At 43.1% G+C, this 25,572-nt stretch overlaps 2 protein-coding genes across 4 annotated transcripts in view; one reads left to right on the top strand and one right to left on the bottom strand.

Annotated features, from left to right (window-relative positions):
• The window catches only part of UBAP1 (ubiquitin associated protein 1), a 38,545-nt gene extending 30,844 nt beyond the window's left edge, over window positions 1–7,701 (bottom strand). The window contains exon 1 of the mRNA XM_059833633.1: window positions 7,669–7,701. The gene's annotated coding sequence lies outside the window, so the exon portion shown is untranslated. The remainder of the gene's footprint in view (window positions 1–7,668) is intronic.
• Window positions 7,702–9,418: 1,717 nt separating this feature from the next.
• Window positions 9,419–25,572, top strand: part of DCAF12 (DDB1 and CUL4 associated factor 12) — a 32,226-nt gene continuing 16,072 nt past the window's right edge. For all 3 annotated transcript variants that reach the window (XM_059834434.1, XM_059834436.1, XM_059834435.1), the window contains exons 1-5: window positions 9,419–9,614; window positions 10,446–10,700; window positions 19,747–19,953; window positions 21,197–21,257; window positions 24,319–24,512. In XM_059834434.1, the coding sequence (XP_059690417.1) occupies window positions 9,534–9,614; window positions 10,446–10,700; window positions 19,747–19,953; window positions 21,197–21,257; window positions 24,319–24,512 (798 nt within the window). In that variant the 5' untranslated portion in view covers window positions 9,419–9,533. The remainder of the gene's footprint in view (window positions 9,615–10,445; window positions 10,701–19,746; window positions 19,954–21,196; window positions 21,258–24,318; window positions 24,513–25,572) is intronic.

Here is a 25,572-nt window from a genome sequence, read left to right as displayed (position 1 = left end):
TTAAGTCTGCAATTTTGTTATACACTATATATCCAGTCTCACTCAGTGGCATAAACTTTTTTTCCCGATTATTATAAATTTCTTCAGCGGCTACAGTAATGAATGCAACCCCTGAAACACCTAAAGCAATGAATAACTAAACAGAAACCGCTCATTTCATGTGCAAAAGCAGCCTTCAGAGACGCATTAGCTTCATTTCTTCAGGATGTTTTGACAGATCTGACTCAGCTTCAGCAATCTAGCCTTACTTCTATTTTATAACTAGACCAGAGTAGGTTGCTGGGCAAGATTGCCCCATGACCATCCAACAACCACGCCCACAGCTTTTTCTCTCCAAACGTCTAACAGACTGGCAACAATACGGGACTGCTAACAGTAGAGAGATCTATCTCTGTGGACCATCATTACTATTACAAAGCAGCAAGATTATATTTTTTTTTAAAAAAGGGAAGTGGAAAGACTATGGGTTGACCATTCCTCAACTGAGATACCAGATTTTCTCCTGTAACCTGAGAATCAGTCCCAACCTGCCTCTTTTATAACCCATATGTCTGATTCAATCCAGCTTGCTTTAGCAAATAAATCCAGTGCTGCGTAATAAAAGAACAGGAGCATCACATCTACATTCCTGCAGTAATGTCAAATTACAGGAAAAATATGCCTTGAAGAAGGCTTGTAGTAAAATAGGTACACAACTTCTCTCTTTCCCTTCAAGTTGGGAGAGAGACATTTAGATGACTCATTAGAATCAATTTATGCAGCGTATAGCTAGATCCCTGCACTAAATACTGGTGTATTTCAAGCATTTGTCTCCTTGGGAGAAGAGAAAGAAGGCAGAGGTGTAGAAGGCAGAACTTCTTGATCAGTCCAATATCATAACGCACACAGAACATCCCAAGACACAGGCAGACCTTCAGAACTGTGTAGTACTTGCATATGCAATATGGAAGCTCAGGTATGAAAAGGATAACATTATCACGTCACACAAATAGATGTGACAGCCATTCTGTCAACCAAATGTGTATTTCTAGAGTCCATCCCCAGCTCCAAAAGCAGCTCAGACCACCTAGCCACTCATGCCACATTCAACTCCTTCACCTTTGTCTACCTTCATTCACCTTTGTCGTGGTTTAAGCCCAGCTGGCAACTAAGCACCACACAGCTGCTCGCTCACTCCCCCCAGCCCCAGTGGGATGGGGGAGAGAATAGGAGAAGTAAAAGTGAGAAAGCCGGACTTGATGATCTTAGGTCTTTTCCAACCTTAGTGATTCTGTGAAAAACAGTTTAATAAATGAAATGAAATAAAATAAAATAATAATAATGATAATGATAATAAAAATTGTAATGAAAACAACAACAAACAAGAAAGGCAAGTGATGCAAATGAAAACAATTGCTCACCACCCTCTGACCAATGCCCAGCTCAAGCGGCAGTCCCCCAGCCAGCTTTCCCCCTAGTTTATATACTGAGCACGACTTCATATGGTCTGGATTATCCCTTTGGTCAGTTGGGGTCAGCTGTCTGGGCTGTGTCCCCTCCCAACTTCTTGTGCACCCCCAGCCTACTCGCTGGTGGGTGGTGTGAGAAGCAGAGAAGGCCTTAACTCTGTGTAAGCACTGCTCAGCAATAACTAAAACATCCCTGTGCTATCAACCCTGTTTTCAGTACAAATCCAAAACACAGCCCTATACTAGCTACTATGAAGAAAATTAACTCCATCCCAGCCAAAACCAGCACAACCTTGCATCTCATAATGCGCTGCTGGATTCTTTAAGCAGCATATATTAAGGCTTTTCCAGTCGAAGACCTTCATCTAGAAGACATAACGGAACATAACAGTGTTACATTTGTGTCCACACTTAAATTTGCTAGCTTTCCCTTCGCATACAAATTAAGAAAAATTCAAGAGTGTTAGTTAAAAGCAACAAGCTTTTTACCATCTTTACTTGCATTTTCTTTGCAAAGAAAATACATTACTCAGCACAGGCACTCAGTGGTCTAGGGATACATTACAAGCTTTTTACCAGCTATCAAAAGATCTCCAGGTAAGTCAACAGAAATCATGAACTGAACTCCCTTCTACGAAGAAGGAAGCCTGTAACTGCAAATATTTTGAAAATTGCCCTCTGCTAAGACACTAATCAGAATCTAGCAATTGTTCTTCCACAGACAGTTCACTGGCTTAAAGGAACTGCATTTTGCATTTGTGCAAGCACAATATTCCTTATCAGCTGTGGGAGTTCTGAAGTGCATCTCCCCCCAACTCAAAGTCTGACAATTCTTCAGATTAAAGTGGTAACACAGCTATTTGGCTGATTAAAACTTGATAAAGAATTTTCTTACCCAAACATTTTCTTTATAGTCTTCCTCAGAATAGTATCTAGAAGATGACAATTCAAATAGTTATATGTTTAGTTGTAAAAGTAATTGCCAGTACAGAGCCCTGCCAGCCAATAACCACTGAGAGAATTACATCTCGATTAACAAACCTAGATTTGCAAGAAGCTCACAAATCTCAGAAGCATGTAATATAGAAATCTGCCCCCCAAAATCTTTATGGTTCATTACCCCCAAGTGAAAAGGTATTTTATACTACCATAATTTTTCCAGCCATTTTTGTTTGCAAAACTCCCAACTCACACCTGATTTAGGAGATACATTAACTTAATCACTCTCTCTTCCCCATAAAGAACCTAACGGTACTTTCTGAAAAGCACAATAACCCCCCTTCTTTTTATACCATTACGAACACAGAATGAAACTCAATAATCTTTCAGCTTTTTTCTACCAAGAAGTCAAATAGACTGGCAACAAACTGCTTGTGGTGACCTAATACTTAATTAAAAGATTAAGAACACATTATTTTCTCAGAGGGTATGCAGCATAAAAGGACAGAAAAGCTTTTCGCCACACACAATTTTATTCCAGATAATTAATGGTGATTTTATTCCCATAAACGCCTTTCCCTACTACACGTGCCTCCTATATTTCTATTTCAAATTATTATACATTACTGTGCAAGGACACCACATGATGGTATTAGTCATTAGGGTGGAACCCAGTGTAGCTTTGCTGTATCAGAAAAGGAAATACATACGCTTTAACAATTTACTTTGCAGAGCATTTATAAACTAGGAATGTAGTTTTAATTTAGAGTTCAGAATTGATGAAGTAAATCTAGTTGAACACAAAGCACATCTCTATGTCTAGATTAAGCATAGTGCTAACACTTGACATAGCACAACTGCTAATACACATACTTCTAGAAATCCAACCTCAGGTAATAAATCTCACCTGTCCCTTCAGTCACCACTTCAGCTGCTGCTAGCCTAGAGATGTGAAATGGTGCAAGCACAAACATATACATTAGGAAAGGGCTTAAACCAAGTGTTTCACATGATCTAGTGGACAGTTACCACAAATGCTCATCTTCAGCAACAGAGACCAGACTAACTAGGAACTCACAACTCTTTCCTCTGTTACTAGTTTCCATGATACTAACTACCAATAGCTAAGTAGCTTAGGTACATTCATAGTCAGACCATCTTCCAGCTGAAGAACTACCTACTTCTTGGCTAGGACTCATGTTCTTCTGATTTCCCCAATTAAAATGTTACTCCACTGTAAGAGTTTCTGACTCAAAATGCAGCTCAGAAAATACAAGCTCGGAATTTCCATTTGAACTGGGTCAGTTAGTTAGAAACTGTAATACTACTAATGCAACATGGTATTTTGAAGCAATCTACTTTCCCTTGTAGAAAAGAAGATTTAAACCTAAGTCAGAGCAATGATATTCTGTTCCCCCTTTGATATACTTCTGTGTTTCGAATACATTGCAAGCTTAAAGGATTCTGAAAAGACCTTGTAGCCTTCAAGGGGGGGGGGGGGGCGGGCGGGCAGGGGACATGGGACACACACAACGACCAACTCTGGACACCTAAGCTGTTCTTTCAAAGTTTCCCAACCACAGGAAAGACAGTATTACTTAACATCTAAGAAAATGCCTTCCCCATGCAAGCAAGAATTTGGAATAAATCTGATCATTTAAGAGAGGGAAAAACTCCAATGCTCAGTTTCTCTTACAGACCTCAATACAAGACTACACTGACTGCAAAAGGTCATTAGGGACACAGAACATGAGCTTACTCAAACCAAGTCAGAGGGTCCAAGCATTAAGCAATGCACTTGCATACCAGAGAGGATTACCTGCCTAAGTAGTTAACAAAGAAAAACTGTGAGCTCAGGCTTGTATCGATCAACTGCAATCCCAACGATCAATTGTAGAGTGGTACACGCTGTAACATCAATAGCATTGCCCTCCTAGTTATCAGAGCAAGCAGGCACAATGCAGGGAAGAGAAACAAACCTTTGATACACCCTAGAAGACCTACTTTTTCAAACAAGCAAGTTATTTATAATTTGTAAACAACCCTTCTTTGTCCTTCGTTCAAACAACAGTTTCCAAAAACATCTTCCAGTACTTTTCAGTTACAGTTCCATTAGACCTTCTTTACACTGACATTGATCTAAATTGCACTGATCCATTTTAAATAGATAGTAGGTAGAGATCCTTGTAGGATGACAGCTGAAGCTCTGGAATTTATGACTGAAAAGACTAGGAGTGATTATGTTAGAAACAAAATGCCAGAGAAGGCTGGATAGAAGTTCGTTCAAACAAGTAACACTAAGTTTCTCACAGATCGATTTATCAAATTACTCAACCCAGCACCAACTGTAAAATACAGGAACAGGCTGATGTCAAAAACTTAGGATACAGAGACTGGACACTGACAATGATATCAAATGTCCTTAATTATCAATCCCTAAATTTTGTGGAAGCAACAGGAAACCATAAGCTTATACAATTAAAAAGGAGGAGGATGACTAAGGTGATGCCTTCTGTGGCATCTTTTTGACCACTTTTGCCATCAGCATCAGCCAAACCAGCTCTGGCTGCCAGTGAGACAGGGTTAGATGAGGCGATCTGCTGGATTGGTCCAGAAACCTGACTCCTATTCTGTTAGAGATTTTTGTCTCCAGGATAACAAGTACTAGGCACTGCAAAACACCATGTGAACGATGGAGATGGAGCTCTTCCGTGTGTTTTTGATGATTTTTCATCATTAAGATTTTTCTATCCATCAACATAAACTATCCAATAAATTTCCCAGGTCATCAGTATATTCTCTATACTGAGCAGTACACTCTTGAAGTATTCTGAAAATTGAAGTTCAATTCATTAAAGAGAAACTAACATTTATTCACTCACATATGTTACACCTGAGATTTCTTTGGTTTGCCCTTTGAAGTTTCAGTTAACTGTTTCAGGTTTGATTTGACTTACGTGGCATATCTGATCTTAGTAGAAGCAACTTCTTCCCTGACTCCTTTGCTCCACAGTGCACTTATGGGGAAAAAAAAAAAGAAGTATCAAACTTGCAGGCCAGATCCAGCCAATGAGACGAGAAAGGTGCAAACACTTTTGGTTTTGTTTCTGAGACTAAAACCACGAGCTTGCAAAAGCTAAATTTAAAGACTACATGTTTTCTCTCCCCCTATCCTTAGAATTCAGGTTTTGCCTAAAAGGTTTAAGTCACCCAATCACAATGGTAAGCTAAAGCATCACTGCCACTTCTGAATCACAGCTCTACCTATACAGAAAACTGAAGTCATTAAGTAGCAGTACTACCATGGTCCTGCAACCTAACACCATCCTGCACACAGCCTTGAATACATCGGTCCAACTCTGCTATGCTGCTACCACACGTACCATCTCAGCCCCGTTCCCTTTCCCATAGCTAGTACAGTGCTACACACACAGCTCTGTTCTGTATGGAGAAAAGGAAAGGAGGAGGCCAAAACAGTTTTTTCCCCTCTTCCCTGAAAAATGCTCTTGCAGAGCAGAGATCCCAGATATTCAGGGTCAGCCCTAGGAAGCCAGCAGTTGCAGCAGTGCCTGCACAGGGGCAGAAAGTCCCATGGTCTGAGGATGATAAGGGAAGGAAGGTAAGGAAGAGGACTGGCTAATTGCAGTACTGCCTCCCCCTCTTTTTCCTTAACACCCTAGATCACAGTTGGAGTAAGATTTCCCTTACCAAGCTCCCACAAAGGCCTCCTAATCCCATAACAGGCCGTGAGAAGCACTACGCCTTCTATCAGTAGCACAGCCACTGAAGTTACACCACCAGTCACAACTCAGTTGTTCCTTAACTTGGCAATACTCACTTGTCATTTAGGAATATCCACCTCGAAGTGCTTAAATTCTACATGAATGCATTTTTACTGAGTCCAGGATGGCAGCTGTATTGGTTACACAGACAACTGCCAGAGTCCATCTGCTTATCTCTATTCTAATGAGACAGTGTCAACGTCACAAGATTCCTGTAAGACTTTTTTTTTTTACTTGTTTGGAATTTTTAAATGATGTGGGGAATAAAAACACTTGATAAGATGATTACTCATTTCCATCTATTGTAATTTCCTTTACTAATTAAAAAAACAAAGCAATCCTAACTTTCCCTTTAAAATGATACGATTTTGAGCTAACAAAACTCAGGAGAACAGTTCTTGAATTATACTAAACAGCTTCATAAAAGTGTTAAATGTTTTACTTCTAGTAAGCACTGAGCTAAACAAAACACGGCATTATCATGAAGTTAGAAACTACAAAACTGAAGAATTCTTACACCAGTGTATACATCCATGGTATGTCTGCATCTCAAATGCAGATAAAGATAGGATCCTCTTCCCCATTCAAAAGTAGAACAAGTAACTGGAAAAGATCCAGAAACAGGTAACAAGCATATACAGAGATGTGGAGGGCTATGACCGGTGAAGTAAACAAGACATTAGCTCTTCAGCCTACAAGAAGATACAACCAATGAGTGAATACAGGAGAAATCTAAAGCCATAAGTTGCATAGAGAAGATGAGTACTATGGTTTGCACAACAGAAGAGACAGAAATTAACAAATTATCTGAAGGCAGGCTTGACGAAAAACACACATGCACCACCCCCCCCAAACACAAGCAGATGTTTCGGTTCTTCACAGATTTAGTTACCGTAGGGAGGAACTTACTTCCAAATATCATGGACACTAACCGTTTACTCAGACTTCAACAGCAATCAGTTGTTAGAAGGCAAATTCATTAAGGGTTATTAAGCAGAAAGGTATTCCCTTGACTGAGGCAGTCCCCGAAACTACCGGAAAGCAGGAGAGTGTAGGGAAAGGAGTGTCACCCGACCCGCCTGCCCCCTCTCTGCTCCCCGGGTCCAGCCCAGGAACAGAGCGCCAGGACTCCGTCCCTCTGAGCCGACCATCCAGGTTCTCACCTCCATGAAACTGCACCTTCAAAAGCTGTAGCGAGACGCCGCGAAGGCGGAACAAGGCCACACGCTAAGGCAGCGCCCACAGGCCCTCTCCCCTCCACGATCGGGGGCGCGGCCCCCCAAGCTGCGAGCCCCCCCCGGGAGGCCACTTCACATCTGCTGAATCACGACGGGGGCGCGGAGAGTCCCTCGCCCCGGACGAGGAAAAGCGGCGGCGAAGTTTGGGCCCGGCAGCGGCGCGGAGGGCCCGGGGAGGGGCCGGCTGCGCCCCCCTACCCAGGCCCCTCTAGGAGGGGGACCGGCACCCCCACCCCCTACCCCTCCCGGCCCGCTCGTTACCTGCGCGGCGCCTGGCGGCCCCGAGCTGGCGGCTCCGGCTGTCCCCTCAGTCACTGCCCACCGCCCGCCCCTACGAAACCCGCGCCGCGTCGCCACCTCCAGCCCCGCGACCGGGCGACGCCATCTTGTGTACCTGCCCTCCGCCTCGCCCCCCCCCGGCGACGCGGTGGCGTCACGCCGCGAAGTCACCTGCCCCCGCCGGCCCAATCGGGAGGTGCTCATGGTGACGTCACCCCAGCGGGGAGGGGGCGGAGCGACGACGAGGGGAGCACCGCCTCTTTCCGCGAGGGGCGGGGCGGAGGTGGCGGGTGGCGGCGGCCGGGCCTGGGCCTGACCCAGCCCCGGCCCCGGCCCCGGCCCTGCCCGGGAGCTTCTCCAGCACCTCCTGCCCGTCTCCCAGCTGGGCACAGCGACAGGCTCCCCCGGGGGCTGGGTGAAGGTGGTGAGCCGGGCCCAGAGAGGGCTTTTCGCCCCATATGGCTCAGCCCTTTCCCTCAGCGGCCATGGCTGCCTCGACGCGCCCCTCATGAGGGGCTGCGCGCCCGCCTCTCACGGCTGAGGGGGCACTCCCGCCGGGATGCACCGGAGCACGGTGCTTACCCCCAAGAGCAGCTTTGGCAGCGGGTTTTCAGCCTTTTGAGAGGGCCTTGGTCCAGAATGGAGGGATTTGGCCCAAAATGCAGGTGGCAGTTGTGTGTGTGTGAGGGAAGATGTGAAGGGGGGGATTAATGGTGGTAAATCACGACTGAAAACAGCCAGACTAGAATTATCCCTTGGGCTTTTTATCCTCAAGGGAAGCTGGAAAGCCTGTGAGGTTCTTTTATGGTTTTTTTTTTCAGTTTGGCTTTTCACAGCACCCTTGTCTTTGAGGTTGGTTAGATGAAAACACAAATAGCATAAAAGAAATGCCTTCTTTATCAGGAAGACAGAATGTTTACTGATTTCATGCGACTTGAGGGTTTCGAGTGGTCAGGAGGTGGCTTTCTTTGCGGTCTGCCTGCACGTCACACATTTCTCTCTTTTTCCCCTTGTCCTTTTTCTTCCCTCTGCAATGTCACTTGCAAAACGGCGATCGTTGGGTTTGGGTTCCTCTAGTTTTTGCCTCTGTAAGCGTAGGAAAAAAGTGCGTATGAGCCACGTGGGCATAAGGAAAAGCACGCATCCATCCACATCAGTTTTAAAGAGGCATAATTAAATACAGATACTCCGTGTGCCCTTTAATCCCCCGGCAATGAGGGCGTTTCCCGGTGGAAAGGAGCGCCGCAACGTTCGACCAAACGCCTCGTCGTGCGCCGAGCAACGTGCACCCACCCTCCTACCCCCTCGGAGGAGCCGGGTGATAAAGCCAAGCTGCCTGCTAGTGAGAAGGGTCTCCCTCCGGGCATTGCCCGGCAAGCTTCGGCCGCTCAAAAGCAAACGCAGGGAGCGCAGTGCCAGCGGGCCTCTCTCCGGTGCCGACACCGGCGGGGCTCGGGGAGGCCGCCGGCCCGACCGGCTGGCCCGCCGCCGCCGCCAGGGGGCGCCGCCCCGCCCCCGCGGGGGCCCCGCTGCCTTGGCAACCGCAAAGGGAGGGGGGCCAGCTAGTCGCTCTGCCTCTTCCGGTTGCTAGGAAACGAGGCTGTCGGGCGGGGCAGGGGAGCCGCCGCAAAGGTGCGACGCGACTGTCGTAAAAAAAAAAAAAAATCCTGGGGAAAATGTCGTGAAGCGCGGTCGGCGGGGCCTGCGGCGGAGAGAGTGACCGGGCCCGGCTCCCCGCACTTATATGCCCCGTCCCCCGGCGGCTGCCTTCCCCTCCTGCTCCATGTGGGGTCCGGGCCGGGCTCTCGGCCTCTCCTCCTCCTCCTCTTCCTCCTCCTGCTTCTACTATGGCCCGGAAAACAGTTAGCAGGAAGCGGAAAGCGGCGGCGGCTGCCGCCGCGGGGCCCGGGGGGCTCCAGGGGGAGCAGGTAGGCCGGGGGGGGGGGTGGGAATGGGTGTATGGGCGGGGGGGGGAAAGCCCTTGTCCCCAGTGGGAGGGGAACGTGCTGGTGCCCGGGGGAGGGGTGACCCTGGCCGGGGGTTGCCGCGTCCCGGTACCCGGTTGGGGTGGGGAAGGAGGGTGGAGGGGTCCCGGTGCTTGGAGAAAGTGTCCTTGGGGGATGGGGAGGAGTGGTCCTGGCCCCGGTGGCGGGGGGTGTCTCGGTGCGGTACGGCAGGCAGCGTTCCCCCCCCCCGCTCCCTGCCCGGTCGCTCTCTCGTGTTCTTGCCTCCCCCCCCGCCTCCCCCGCCCGGCCCGGCCCGGTCCCCGTTGGGTTCAGCCGTTCGGCCCGTAACCGCCGGGTCCCCGCCACTGCCCCCGGCCTGAGCGATGCTGCGGGGCCACCCCAGGCCGGGCCGGAGGAGGCCGGTGGACGGCGCGGTCGGTATCGGGCGGCCCCCGCGGTGTGACCCCCAGACCTGCCGAGCTCGGGGCGGGGGGCTGTCGGGGCTGCCCTCTCCTGCCTAAAGCACTTCTCGGTTTCCTCTTGTTTCTCTAAGCATCTGGTGCCCCAACGGTGCCGAACCGGTGTGGACTGGTTTTAATACCATCGCAGTGTTACTTCTTTAGTAAATATTTACGTTTAATTTTATATTGCTGAAGGCTGTGTCAGCATTTCCGAGTTAATCTTCCTGTACGGTATTCCATGGGTAGTTTGGAAGACTTCAGCGTTTTGCTGGGAGTGTCCTTGAATTTGGAAGGGTCGTGTCTAAAGTTTGTTCTAGTTGATTTATCTAATTTCCGTGTTTATTTTCCACAGTATGGGTGGGATCACTCAGTTCACAAAAGGAAAAGACTCCCCCCGGTGAAAAGGTCTCTAGTGTACTACCTGAAAGGTAGAGAGGTCAGGATGCAGAATGAGTCCAGCTATCACCGCTTGTTGCACGGATATGCAGCCCAGCAGCTTCCCAGCCTCCTGAAGGAGAGAGAATTTCACCTCGGAACCCTTAATAAAGTGTTTGCCTCCCAGTGGCTGAACCACCGACAAGTGGTGTGTGGGACAAAATGCAACACGGTAAGAGCCACCTCTGTTTCTCTTCCCTCTGTGAGTTATTCCACCCCCAAATGATGCTTACTGCAATCAAAGTATGTAGACTGCCAAGGAAAATATTGGGAAGTAATTAGGGGCAGAGTCAAAACCGTGCACAATTAATTTTGGATAAAGGTAATGCTTAACAATGACCCGTTGTCGTCTGAAAATACAGCGCTGTGCAGATGACAGCGAACCCAAAGTAGAGGCCTGTACCTGATGTAGCATCTGTCTAATCAGCACAGAGCTATTTACATCTCTTTGCTGGATGGAGAGCAACAATGGGGTGGGATCTTTCTTCTTGTCCTGCAAATGGGAAGTTAATGAACGTCCCTAGCTTTGCTAAATGGCAGCTATCATGCCTGGCAGAAGTTGCTAGTCAGACTATCTTTATCATTATGCTCAGTCTTACAGGGTTTGGTTTTATATATGGTTCTGTGCTGCTGATTTTGAAAAGTTGCTACAAAACTGAAAACTGTGGTCAAACTCCAGATATTTGTCAGAGTAGCTAGAAATGTTCCAAGCTTAAAAAATGAATTTCAGATCTTCAGGATTATTCTTTGCTTGTTCACATCGTGATTTTTTTCACTCTAAATCTGTTTTCAGTGTTCAAATAACTTCTCTTGTTTATGTACCTTTATATGCTTCAGAAAAAACCTGAAACCACTTCAGACTTTTAAAGTGATGCTTTGGATTTGAAACATTACAGAGCAATATTCAAATTTTGTCCTATGTGATTAAGAAATGTAAGAGAGCGTACATCTTAGGTAATAATCTCTCTGCTGGAGTTAGTAGACCAACTTCATTGGCTGAGGTTGCAATTTCATGTACAAAGTTTTGATTGAATTAGTGCAAAATCCCGAATTCTTTCTTTGCAAGCTGGTTAGTGCCACGGAAATGAATTGAGCATTGTAAGGAATGCATAGATCAAGTAGCTCTTAAACCTCAAAATATATCAGTTGGTGTGATTGTTTCCTTGCCTCAAGATTTTTTTGCACCAAAGCTGTGCTCAGTGGTCTGACCTGCAAGGGACAGTGGTATTTTTTTTTTCATTTCAGATAGTTACACAGCGGGAGGCTTTCATGCAGTAGCTCTTAAGAAGCAAGGCCTAGCTGTGTAAACAAAACCATCTTTTAATGGGAATAAGCCTGAAATAGAATCTCTCTGCCTTCTCTCTCCACATGTGTTAATCGCCTTGGCCGGTCAGCAGCCAGCACTGTTCATGGAACAGCTTACAGGAGACTAACTCCTGCTGAAACACAAGCTCTCAAAAATCTTGCTTACTCTAGCAAGATGGCTGCGTGTTTTATAGAGCTGCAACAATTTTGCTGTATTCTGTAACTTCTGTAGTTCCAGCGCTGCTGCAGCGAAGATAAATGGGCAAGTGCGTTGTTAACGCAACCTTGCAGAAAATTGTTCGGGACCAAACAATTGCAGAACTGAAGAGGGATTCAACCATATTGTTGTTCCCACTGCATACGCTGCAACGAAGTGTATGCTTCCACAGCTGGACTTCATGTTACAGATGGACCTTGTCTTTTATTAAGCAAAATACAACGATTACAAAAGAAGTCACTTCAGCATTGTGAAAGATTGCATACGAATTATGAATACTGCAATAGCTTTAGCTTGGTTGCTCTGTGTTCACATTTGAACAAGTAGAGCGTTAAACTCTACACTCTAATTATGAGATTTTTCTCTCTCATCTCCTGAGTAAGTGACCTAATAAAGAAGAATTCCTTTGCCGATTCTCATATGCTGAAGTTGTGGCGTTTAAGTTGGGAGTAAATATAAAACAACGTGGTTGACTTTAATGGGGTTTGCTGCATTGGAGTTGTACGTAATTACAGTTAATGCAACAGAAAAATATAAACCATAGCAGTTATTTTAAATCAAAGCTTGACTGTGGCACTGAGAGCTTTTAGCATTTAATTTATAAATTGCCCTTGGCTATGCTGGGCCAGAAGGATTCGCTATTTTTAATAACAAAACAAAAATACACTCCTGTCAGAGGAGTAGGTTTGGTTTTAGTCACTTGACAGTGCTAGTCACTATAAACACCAAAGAGAATATGGAACTCTCTGTCAGTTGCTCACTTTTAATGAGGATTATAACTTGTTTAATTATTTGGGGTAACTTTTTATCCCTAAAAATATCCCTGGGTATGATTGTGTATATGAAATAACTTTATTGCTCTCCAGTGGATCCTGGTGCGCACAGCTGGCCAGCTGTAAATCAAATATTTGGGTTTCTTAAAGGTGCATGCTTTTTCTGATAGATTTAGAATTATGGAAACTATAGCAGCATTCAAGTGGTTAAAAATTCAACCACCATCTCCTGGGCTTTTCTGAGGCAGGATTCATGTTTGCAGGAATCTCCTAGGTCTTGTATGCAGTGGGCTGCTTAATGTTTTTCAAATTCAAATGAAGGAGCAGGCAAACCTCTGAGAGGTGCAGATGCTTAGGGTATGTCACAACGGGGATCTAAATTACTAAAGGCTGATACAATAGGTAAAGTCTCAGAAGAAGATACTGTCTGTAATCAGCATCTTCCGTTCAAGCTTCTTACAGAAACTTTGAGACTTTTGTAGGAGACAAGCTTATGGCAAACGAAAACACTGAACAGGAGATTGCTGTAGTTTTCTTTTTATCTTTTCTACTATTTCAGGAAATGACAAAGAATAAAGCAGCTTCTAAAAAGACGTTCCAATAATCATTTTGTAGCTTCTTTTGTTTCCTTAGTTCTGTGTATGTGTTCAGGACATAATTTTTTTGCTAATTGTGAAGTTAAGAATGAAAAAATACAAGAGCTGTAAATCATTCCCTAAATACAAGAAGCTTATTAGTTTCCAGTTGCTTGAGAATATAATTGCCTGGAATCTAATATTTGTTTACTTTTTTCCCCCAGGCAGGCCTGATAGATGTATTTGTGTTTAAAAACTTCCTGACTGAACTCTCTCTTCTGTTTTCTCAGGTGGCTTTTCCAAGGCATGAATGGGTTGGTTTCTGAATGATAGCTGATATGTTTTCTCTCTTTGATGGATTCATATGTTGCCTTGGATGCCCTGCTGTAAATCACCTGCTCTTTTTTCTTCTTAGAGACTTCTGATTTGTTCAAGAGATCCCATGTCTGTTCTGTGCATCTCATACAATTATAACCTAGTCTTGTAGTCCTGGGGTTGTAGTGGTCAGAATACAATGCACAGTAACTCTTCCATCCATGAGTGTAGACTCTCTATGGGGAAAATGATTTCCACTTGCTTTGCAAGTTAACATGTCTTCTGGCTTTGCATGCGTAATGAAAAATCAAGAAGGCTGCTTGTTTCTGATCCCAGGGAGGGAATGAGAAGCCATGCTCCTACAGTTTGTAACTCTACTCAAAGTCCACTGAACAGTGACCAGAACTCAGTGTAAATAAATCTGATGCCTGTAACTGACACTTCCATTCACCTTTTTTCAGTGGCTGGTGAGTAAACAGCCAGGTGTTGTTTCTGGTCTCAGGAGTACTTGGTTTTCTGTCAACTGCATGCGATACCCATGTGTGTTTTCAGAGTCTGGTAGTTTCCGTGCCAGGTATGGTGTGGGTGGTAGAGATGCCCTTTAGCAGGCAAAGTCTTTCACTTCTCTATCCTTTGCCATCTGTCGACATGTGTTAACTGTCGGCCAGCCTCCTGAAATTAAACACGGAGGGCAAGACACAAATAAAAACTGGCAAATGTGATTTTGGCAGTGAACAAATTCAGTGACATCAAAGTGCATGCCCATTAGCTAGTAGTGCTTCAGGATTTCGTAGCAAGGTGGAGTACCTGATTGCATGGTCTTGTCTCTGGAAATGTGAATTCAGAGTCGGTCAACTTGCTAGCTGCTTTTACCGCTACTCACTTCTCAGATGGTTTCTTTGTAGTCTGGATTGTTTCTCTTTGGACCCTTTCAAGGATGATGTGTAAGGCCGTTACGCGCTTGCGAAGCCCGTACTGCACAACGTGTGAGTAGGTTTTGTGCAAAGATTAGTGCATGTTCTGATCTCCGCTGGAAAGGAGACATTCCAGTTTGATAGCTTAGTCTTTAAAGAGTCCACATTTCTTTGGGGCTTGGCATATATTAGTGAATCTGTATTGCCATAGAACAGAAGAACCTTATGCCAGGTGTTTTATGAACATGGGAGAGAGAGATGTTTACAATCTGAATAAAGGCAAGACTGAGAACTGGGAAAAATCAAACAGTGCTGCTCAGCGTGACCAGCAATGGTATTGGTGTCACGATGCTGTAAGCATTGTCTTGCTTTTGTTGTTTTGTTAGCAAAAAACAAATTTGAAGGAGAACAATGATGTCATTTTCCAGCTTGGCTGAGGGTGAGATTTTTGTGACCAGCTTCAGCTGGTCTGGAGTTGTGCTGTTGCAGAATGGGATGTTCCCACCTGCTCATTCCTGCTGGCACTGATGTGTGCATGGCTCAGGAGTCAGCTGGATCAGCTTGCTGCTTTGTGTTCAGATGGCTTTTCTTGTAGTGTTAGTTTTCACTGAAGGCAGAGGTATGATCCAGCTGACCTCGCAGCTACCTGAGCACTAGTTGCTGTCACAAGGGTGGTGAGACTGTTTGGGTGGGTGAGGAAGAAGCACATGGTGTCTCAAAGATTGGCTTAAGCCAATTGTGAAACTTCATCAGGATTGAGTCTCTCTTAGTGACACTATTTTTAGCAAGGCAATGTGTTTATCATGAGTTTCTTTCAAATGTTAGTGTGAATGACAGGAATGTGCCTGTGATTTCTGAGAGCAGTATGTGAAGAGCTGGGGCGCGGAGCATGTCGTGAGTACTTCTTGTGTGAAGAATAAGCAGTCTCTTTCATGCATGTTCTTTGTGCTTTGTAAATCTACATCTATTCTGCCTGTGAAAACATGCTGTAGCTCAGGGTGGCACCCTTTGTTTTTGTTCTGATTGATTTGTACGATCAACTAAAAGATAGGGCTGCATGTTCATCCGCTGTTCTGTGTGCAGGGGCAGCAGCGGAGGACATAAGAGAGTCTACGTGCTGCCTTGAAATGGCATTTCATAGGCCTGTTTTTTAATTTTGCTGTATAAAGTCAATGCTTTTGGTTAAAGATGCGTGGGAAGGGCACTTACATTTAATGAATTGGTAACTTTGGTTGGGTGGGGTTTTTTCCCATAAACTGTTGTCTCTGAAAAGCAGGTCAAAAATTGGAAGTAGACTTGATGGAAGAGCCTGGCAAGCCATTGTGCTCTCAGTATTGTATATAAGAGAAGGATGGATTTTGCAGTTCAGACTCTGCTCCTCAGATACTCAATTCCCTGCCACAGTCTTTAATTTTGGCAAGTTGATTAACGAAGTTCCTTAGTCAATGAAGTGGGGCGGTTTCTTGATTGACTTGATCATAAGCAGTGTGAAAAGGGGACAGCCACATAGTAATTGTGTGGGAGCCATTTGCCAAAATGACTTCTCACCACTTCTGCAAACCAAAAGAAAAATAAGCATACAGCTAGTAGTCTCATAGAGTGTGAATACTAGGGCCAGATCATAACGATTCACGGCTATGACAACTGTAGTACCTGGCCATGCCTGTCTGCCTTGATCCTCGACTGATAGCACTGTTGCAAGCTGTACATCTGAATTGCTTTAAAAAAAAAGGGAAGATGGATTTCTCTCTGTCATGTCATCCAGCCTGTTTCCTTGTTAGAACAATGTTGTCCTGCAGAGAACACGATAGCTGAGTCTGCTGCATTTCTCACAGATGAATTGTGGTCCTTGGACTTCTGGCAGATGGCCAAAGCAATCCTGGCTTGGTAAGTCCTGGATGTCAGGTTATTTGGCACACTACTGGCTGACATGCATACGTTTTACTAGCAGGAAGAATCAAAATATGTACAAAGCTTAAAATCAAGGGACAAATACACACAGTTCACTGTTTGGAGGCTGGTGGGGGTTTACTGCATCCAGGAAAAGTTTTTGTGGCTCATTTTTAGTTTCTATATAATGAGTAGTTGGAAAATAATTTCTTATTCCTGCTTGAGATAAAGAAAAAATAAATGTCTAGTTCAGCTATCAGGACTTGGTCAAGAATCTGAGTCCAGGCTGCTTTGGACTTATTTGCAGATGTAGTGAAGGTACCAGTTTGCTTGGAGGAACTAGGTCAATTTTTGTTTTTTCTTTGGGTTTATGTCATTGTATGCTGTGGTTTTGGCTGCACTTTTTTAAAAGCAGTCAGATATTTTGTATTTTATTTACTGTGGTGTCTTAAACTCTTAAAACGGTATTCAAATTTCCTGCATTCTTAGCTGGGTGCCTGTCTTGTTTCTTAACATTTCTCCCTTTTTTGGCTTTAGAAGCGTCTAACAACTGTTCGGCTTCTCCTGGCTTCTGTTTGCTGAATTTACAGGGAAGACTTCTTGGCAATCAGTGGTGCAGCTTGCAAGCGTGAGCTTCTGGCTTCCTGTCCTGCCCCAGGTGATGCAAGAGTCATAGCATAGGCAGGCAGTGCTGGCTTATTTTATTCTCTGTGGTGGTTGTTTTTAAACTACCCACACTGTGCCAAGTTCCTTACCAAGCAAGGGGAGAAGTTACTGCTTAGAATTTTACAGCTGAAACTACAACGCCAGTCCCTTCACTGTGCGAAGTTTCTTGCCCTAAGAGCAGTTGCTGTTCTGGTTACGGTAATACTGTGTTAACTGGATGAGAAAAGGGAGGAACTGACAAAGCGATTCAAGGGCTGATGATGGATTAGAGGGGAGTACGAGCAGATGAAAGCACTGCAAGAAGTATGTCCTGTTGCTGCTTCTGGGAATATCTTAATTTGGAAACTTGTTATAGGAAAATGATGTTGAGGTTGAAGATCCAGGGCAGAAATGTGAGAGGGTCGTCTGATACTTCAGCATTGTGTTTTTCAAAGTTCTTTATCTTTTCGGCCCAAATAGTTTAGAGTTTAGATAAAGGAATTTTGCAGTAGAGTAAGTCTTTATTAACATAGTGTCAAACATAGGTGTGTTACAATAGTGTCAGACTGGAGAATGCGAAGGGGTTTTCATTTCAGTCTTCATATCTGTTGAGATGCTCTTTGAAGTGTGAATCTTTACCAGCCAAAGCATGATTTTCCTGGATCTGTGGATGTGTTTTCCTAATTAGCACTTCTGGTGCCAGCTTTAGGACCTGTAGGTGACACTTGCAAGCCTTAATCTTAGGTACTTAACTGTTGATTCTCTTTTTTTTTTTTTCCAGTAGTTGAAGGAGGATAGCTGAGGGAATTGGGCTTTTCTGCTGGAAGGAAATACTGAGGAGGAAAAGAGGGTGTGCACTCATAGGGGAAGAACAAGGGAGGGTGAGAGGAGAGGGAATTACTTGTCCTGATCCTACAGTGCAGGTGTTAATTTTCAGGGACGTGGTTAGGGCAGAGGGGCTGCTGTGTGCATCGTGTTTTTACCAGCTGTCTCAGGCAGTGAACTGCATTGTAAGGCCTGGGAGAAGTGAGGAGTACCTCCTGAGTTCCTACTCAGCTGCACTTCAGCTGTTGCCTGACCCCACACCTGCATGCAAAATAAAGAACTAAACATGACAATTTGGTCCCTGTAGGAACAGTCATCTCTTTGTGCAAGACTGCTGCCTACAGAGGAAGATCTGTTGTGGGTTGAAGGTGATGCATAATTCTAGACACAACACACCAATAGTGATGAATGCATTTCAGTTTTCTCTGTAGAATGAGTTTAACATACTATACTTTATCAAGTTTTGATTTGACATTAATATTCTGCTAGTTCAGTACATCAAGAATATTAGATAAGCTGCTAAATTTTCTCGGGTTTTTTTACGCTTATTAAAGAACAGATCTATAGTCTGTGAGAGTTCACCAAAACCAACTTGTATGTGTTCACTTCTGAGAACCTCTAGATTTCTCTTCTGTCCTTCTGGAAATGTCTGACAAAGGATTTCAGAACAATTTGATTGAGGTGTGTATTCTTTAAATTGCACTGAATTTTCTTTTTTTTGTGGTTGTCTTCTCTATCTTCAGTTCACTTCCAGAGGCTTTGAGACAATGCTCTTTGGTTATAGAAGGAACAAACTTAAGGGGTAGAGGGGTGGAAATTAATTATAATCCTGGGCTGTGATTCTACGTCACTTTCCTTAGTGCCAAGTCAGCTTCAGATCCTCTGTTTCTTTGCTTCTCACTCATGTTCTCTCACAGGGCTTTGTCCCCTCCGTTGTACCTATTTGACTGTTAGTGCAGCTGCCCTCTGAACAACGTCTGTGAAACAATCCAGCGCAAGAGCCTCCCAAATGAAAGTGCACTTTGGAAGGCTATGTAAACCGTTGTTCTGGTTTAGATTGTAACCCTGTGGTCATATATGTTTGAACTGACATAACTCTGGGTATAATCCATGTCTGTTTCAAGAGTTGTAAGGCTTTATAACTGAGTTTTTTACCCAGGGGACAGTGATGTAGAGCTCCAACTTCTACTAGTCTTTTTGCAGGATGAGGTATGTAGCTAGGTATCTTTTTTAGATGTTCGCACTGTCCGTATTATATTTAGTTACTATTCTCTGTGCATCACCAGGAAATAAACTCTAATTATATAAATTTATTAAGTGTCAGTTTGCCAAAGCCAAAACTTGATGGTAAGTATCTTATCTGGGAGGCAGGAGACTTGTGCTAAGCCCCCTGCGGCTTACTGGCTGTTTTGCAGCAGGTCTTTTTCTCACTGTTGTACAGGGAATCTGGAAAACAATATTGTTTTGTCACGGTATTGAACAGATTTAGATTCAAGGGTTTTGCTAAATGGGAAACCTCCCATGGCAGATTCCTCTCTCTTCTATTGCTGTGAAAACCAAATGGGATGACTGAAATAAAACCCACTGTAATTAAGTTAGTCTACTTGTTTTAAGAAGGTATTTATGCATTTTTCAGCCATACTTGCAGCATTTGTGGTTTCCAACTTGAAAAGAATGTCAGTTCCAAACAGGGAGGATATTTGACCATCTTGTTTTTCTGATCTGTTCGATGATGACTTACATCTGTTTTTTTCCCCAGTTATTTGTAGTAGATGTCCAGACTGGTCAAATTACCAAGATTCCTATTCTGAAAGATCGTGAACCTGGCATGGTGAACCAGCAGGGATGTGGTATTCATGCCATTGAGCTCAACCCCTCGAGGACCCTTCTGGCCACAGGTGGAGACAACCCCAACAGTCTTGCAATTTATCGTCTGCCTACACTTGATCCTGTCTGTGTGGGAGATGTAAGTGGGAGTATTTGGGGAAGGTTTATTCTGTCACTTACAAGAATTACTACTTTGAATTGCCTAAGGTCAGAGCAAGATTAAGATTTGGGAGTCTTGTAGTGGAGAGTTAATTTCTGAAAGCTTGAAAACATTTTTGATGAAGTTGTCTTTTTTGACAAGGTGTCTTAAATATGAGTGAGTACATAAATATGTGAGATGATTCTCAGGGTTCTGAGTCAGATTTCTTCTTCCTCACTCTCATTCAGGTCTACTTCAGATTACTTTTAAGCACTGAAAACCTAACAAAATCCTAAATGTTTAAGTCTAATTGTGGTGATGACCTCTGAAACTAGTTTTAGTGAAAAAGCTCTTTTGAGAAATTGAAAAGATGATAGTTGTTCGTATTTTCCCCTTCTCCAGTGCAGCTTATGTATGTATTATTCCAGAGGCAGAACTTGGCTTTGAAGATTAGTTCTAACCCAGTAGCCTGTGGCAGTTTGATAGACTCTGGTACTGCTTATGTTTCTGAAACATCATGAGGGCTTTCTAAAATAGCCAGTCTTAAAAAGAAAAAAGGCTGAAATGAGTACAGTGGTGTCCCGTAAGCACGTCTCTCTCATTTCCCCTTTTTATTCAGGACTTCACATAGATGTTAACTATAACAGCAGAGGTCAGGTCAGAGTTTCTGCAGTAGCAGATAACCAGCTGCAGAAAGGCTCAACTCTTGAAGACTTGTATGATTTGCTATTCATTTGTGTGCTGCTGTGACTTTGCAGGTTTCAAACAGAACTAGAGCCTTATGGTTTGGGTTTTTTCCCCACAGGTTTCTCCCCTGCTAAAGAAAAGATTCTTGAAAAATGAATCTGTAGGTCATATATTGTAAACATAAGATTTTGGTTACTTTTTGTAGTAGGGATGTGCATTTGAGGAAATAAAAGTATGTAGCCGGTTTACAGAACTAAAGAATGCTGCTTTCAAAATGGAAAATCCTTAGAATTGAGATCAATTTGTCCTTGGTCAGAGCCCTTTTTTCCCATCACCTAATTGATCTCTATTAAAATAAATCAAAATAAAAAAAAAAGTTAAAATTACTGTTAGGTACTTAAATTGCTCCAGCTTGATACTGGAATCTTATCTGTATGGTTTTAATGTAGGTCTGTCCTTCTGAGTTTGTACTAAAAATCAAAGTGAAGAATGTTTGTCTGCTTTGAGACTACTCTAGAGTATAATGGCACAGAAAAATCTGTCTTTTTTCTTTTAGGATGGACATAAGGACTGGATATTTTCAATTGCGTGGATCAGTGATACTATGGCTGTTTCTGGTAAAGTAAATTTTTTCTCTCTTTTTTTCCCCTCCTCTGCAGAATTGTATACTGATGTACAGCACTTTATAGGTCTTAGGGAAGCACCTTTATCAGGGCATTTGAAACTGCTTGGAACTACCTTGGCTATTTAAACTCTTCTTGGTCTTAGTATGGTGCTTCATTTTGTTTTATTTGCAGGGCCCTGGTCTCAGTTTGATTTTTCTAGTATCAGAGGTAACGTTACTGTCTTTGCCATGAGAGGATCTCTAAACACAATGAGGGAAGGATTCCACACAAGAAGAATGATTTCAAGAGGGGTGTTGGTTATCAGTTAATAACTTGGGAATACAGCACAGCAGTATCCGTTTCCTGAAATCCTGTGAAAGACTGATTAATGAAAATTCAGATTGTTTTGTCAAGCTATCAGTAAAGTTGTGTGTGTGTGTGTATATATATGTCTATGCACATACACTATGTCAGTTAATACAGAAGGCTGTAGTAAAGGTCAGTTACTGACTTCTTAGTAACTAGTTGGATAATCAGTGTAACTTAATAAAGTATTACTTAAGTAAAGGCAGCAATACTAACATGGTATTGTATTAATTTAGTACTTCACTGTCTTTCTGTGCTGACAGGGCATAGTATTCTGTACAAGGAGGTGTCGAACTGCAGGTGACAGAAGATCGTAACAGTCTTATAAAAGTTAAATACTTAAATTGCTAGTTCAGTAAGATTTAATTTTTTTTTTTTTTCAAAAAACAGAAAGCTAATCCTGGAATTTGATTTTGAATTTAATATAAAACTTCATCCTTGCAAGTCTCCAACCCAAATATCTGCATTAAAAAAACCCAACATTGTCAGCTAGTAAACTTGAAGAGAACAGAAGAGATGATTACAGATATCCAAGGGAAGGATAAGGACCCCAATGGAATAGAGAGGCACAGCATGTGAGATTGAACTGTGTTGCGCTCAAGGGTGGAGATGGGAGTAGGAGACTGCCATGTTCTGTTGTATGGTGCTTACAGCAGGATGTCGGTTCTAGTCCTCATAACTGAGATGCCAGGGAAAACTTGTTGAAAGCAATTAGCAAGTGTGATTGCTAAACTGAGTTCTTCAGAACTTCACTGATGGTCCTAATCAGGAGAAAACAAAGACAACTAACTTCTGATGTTGTTTTAATCTTATAGAACTCAAGTACATCTATATCTGAAAGCGTGGAGCAGAAATACTTGAACTCGAAACATTGCGGATATAGCAAATACCTGTATATGAATTAAGAAACTAAATGCAAATTTTTTGGTGACTTTCTTGGGGCAGGTGAAATGCCACAGAAAGAAAAAAAGGGCATTTGGTCCCATCGCAGATCACACAGATCATATAGCCTGAGGTTAGAGATCTGGCAGTATATTTTCTCACTGCCATCAAAACTGTTGAGAGAATACAAAGAGGACTGGGGGCTTGATTTATTCCTCTTGCTTGTGTTAACTTCACCAAGAACAAGGCAGGGCTCTGCTTGTAAAACCTTCAGTGGTGTATTTCAGTAGTCTGTAAGCATGAAATTAAACTCTTGATTAAGCAGCCGTAGCTGAGGGAGAATGCATCAGTCCACTCAGTTTTACTGGCTGGATATAAAGATTTCCATGGCAGAAGCTTCAGATGGGATGAATAATTCCCAGGATGGCATGAGCCTAGGGTAACAAACAATATTCTCCTTGGCCTCAGGGCTAACCAGCTGAAGTTGACTTTTTCCCCTGCTAAGGCTATTAAAGGGGAAAAGTATGTCAAGAGGTTTAGAAATTCTGCTGCTGAGTATTCAGCCTCCATAACAAACAAGATTAGGTGCTATTAAAAAACATCAACATGTAAATGGAGTGGCAGGATGTTGCCTCATGTGCTGGCTGCTGCTATGCAAGTCTCATTAGGAAGCTCCTTTTGTATTTGACTGTAGTAGGTGAGAGTGGCAAATAACTGAATCCATCTGTGAGGGGGCAAAGCTATCTCTGCTGTGCTGGACCACCTGTGTTGCAGCAAGATGTTTTGCTTAACTGTCTTTGCAACTTATTCCCTGTGATGTACCAAAGCCTATAAATTTAATAGTCTGATGTAGATACTTAGTTTTTTCTGTAATTTTCAAGACATGAAATATTTTCTTATGCATTCTGTGTGAGAGAAGGAGGGATGTGTTTTTCACATTGTAGGGAAGAAATTGAGGTACATGTCAAATCTGTCAGAGCTGACTTAGGTGGAAGTGAGTTGCCTGAACACCAGAAGGGATGGTATAGGGCCTTGGATTAAGCCTCTGTTGATCTACGAACCAAAGACTTTCAGCTTTCTTTGTCCAGTATTGTTACCCTTATTGATCCATATTTTGGATTAATCTTCAAATTCAGTAGAAAAATGAAATGAGTTCTTGCTTGTTCAGCCTAAGTTCCTGTGTTACATTCGTTAAACAAAAGGTTGCATGGGTTTAAGAAAAACAATTTTAAAAATAGATTTGATACAAATTGGTACAAATTGTGGTTTGAAATAGTTGTTTCTCTTCAGTTCACAAATGTGTGTATACATATCCATAAGCATACCGGCAGAAATCAAATGAACCCAAATTGGTATAAACACAACTGAGTTTTCTCGGAGATTTTTATATTGGCCTAACAGACTGTCAATCTCAGCCTTGGTAAGCCAGGCTGAACGCACAGGCTGAACGCACAGGCTGTTCAGTTGCCTCTGACATTATTCTATGTGGGGCTCTCTAATGGTGATTGTTGTGCAAGATTGTGGGTTTTGGTGCATCCTAATCAGTTTGAAAACAGATGAGCTGATCTAGCTGCTTGGAAACCATGTAGACAAACCAGTTGACAATGAGTTCACAATGTTATGAACTTTACAGGTCAGTAAAATCATGTTGTTATTAATAAATGTATAGGCACCGACAGTGTGTTCAATTAGATTAAAGTAATAGTATCCTTTTTTTCTTTCAGACACTATTGCTTAACCCTTTTTTAAAAAGGGGAGTTATCTATGTGTGGAATGAGTTATGTACATGTGAAATGGACTATTTATTTATGGACTGTTTGTTCAGGGTCCCGGGATGGTTCGATGGGTCTCTGGGAAGTCACAGAGGATGTGTTGTCCAAAAGTGATGCCAAGCATAATCTCTCCCAAGTTCCTGTCTATGCCCACATAACACACAGGGCTCTGAAGGATATCCCCAAGGAGAACACCAATCCTAACAACTGCAAAGTCCGAGCATTGGCTTTCAACAATAAGAACAAGGTCAGTAAGATAAGCAAGACAATTGAGAAGCCCTAAAACTGTCCATATATATTAGAAAAAGAAAAGAAGATCAAAATAAAAAATACCAGAGAAGCAACCTAATATTTTTTCCTGATCCTTTTGCATGCTTCTCATATGAGATGGTCGTCTTTATCTGCTATGTCTGCTTCTGCCCCAAGTGAATGGAGAAGTCCTGTAGAAAAAAATCATATTTTTTCAGAAGGAACAATTTTCCTGTGGGTTTGATTTTTAGTCTTTCACCCTAAGGCGGGGAAGAAGGGGATGATTACAAGAAGCACATAAAGGACCAAAACATCTCTTAAAGCTTGAATCCCTCTCTGGAGTGCTCTTGCTGCTTTCCTTCTCCTTTCGTGAAGACCAGCTAACATTCAGGCAGTTCCTGTTTGGTGGCTGAATTGTTACTGGATTGCTCAGCAAGTGAGGTGACTGACACAAGGGGCAGGCACCAGTTCTTGCTTTGGTGTTATTTTGTTGGTGTTTGACAAATAGTAAACGTTAACCTCCCCCATGCTGATATCTTGGTACTACTAGAGATTAATTGTACTGGGGCAAGTGGGAGTAGCAATTCATCCTTCAGGACTTTTCTTTCTGCCCTCAAAAAACAGAGACGGTCTGAAGTGAAGGTGGGTGTGCTCTCAGAAGCACGGTTCTCCTATGGGCTTTATTTTTCACTATAGTTGTTAATTACTCCTCTGTGATGGAAACTTCATATAGCTTTTTCAGTAGAGTAGTGCCTGGAAAGAAATGTTTGCTTCAGAATCAGTGTGGGAGCTGCTGAAGAGAATTGTTAACTCTAGCTTTACTGTCTAATAATTCATTATTTGATTGTCTAAAAAGATCTATACTTTTGAAAGTTATTTTTTGTCATTTACTGTTTTATTAATTCTTATTCTACCTGGCACCTTTGTGCTGTATTACATTCTGTCAAGATCAGTATACAATGAAAATTTATCTTGATAAGCATATACAGGATTATGGATGAGTTCAATCCAGAGTATGCAGCCTGCCTAGTAGAGTGTGAGAGTTTGTAAGAACATCT

The sequence above is a fragment of the Gavia stellata genome, chromosome Z, assembly GCF_030936135.1.
Source record: "Gavia stellata isolate bGavSte3 chromosome Z, bGavSte3.hap2, whole genome shotgun sequence".
Lineage (NCBI taxonomy): Eukaryota > Metazoa > Chordata > Aves > Gaviiformes > Gaviidae > Gavia > Gavia stellata.
Note: the sequence above shows the minus strand (reverse complement) of the source record. Positions and strands in the feature narration are given on the sequence as shown.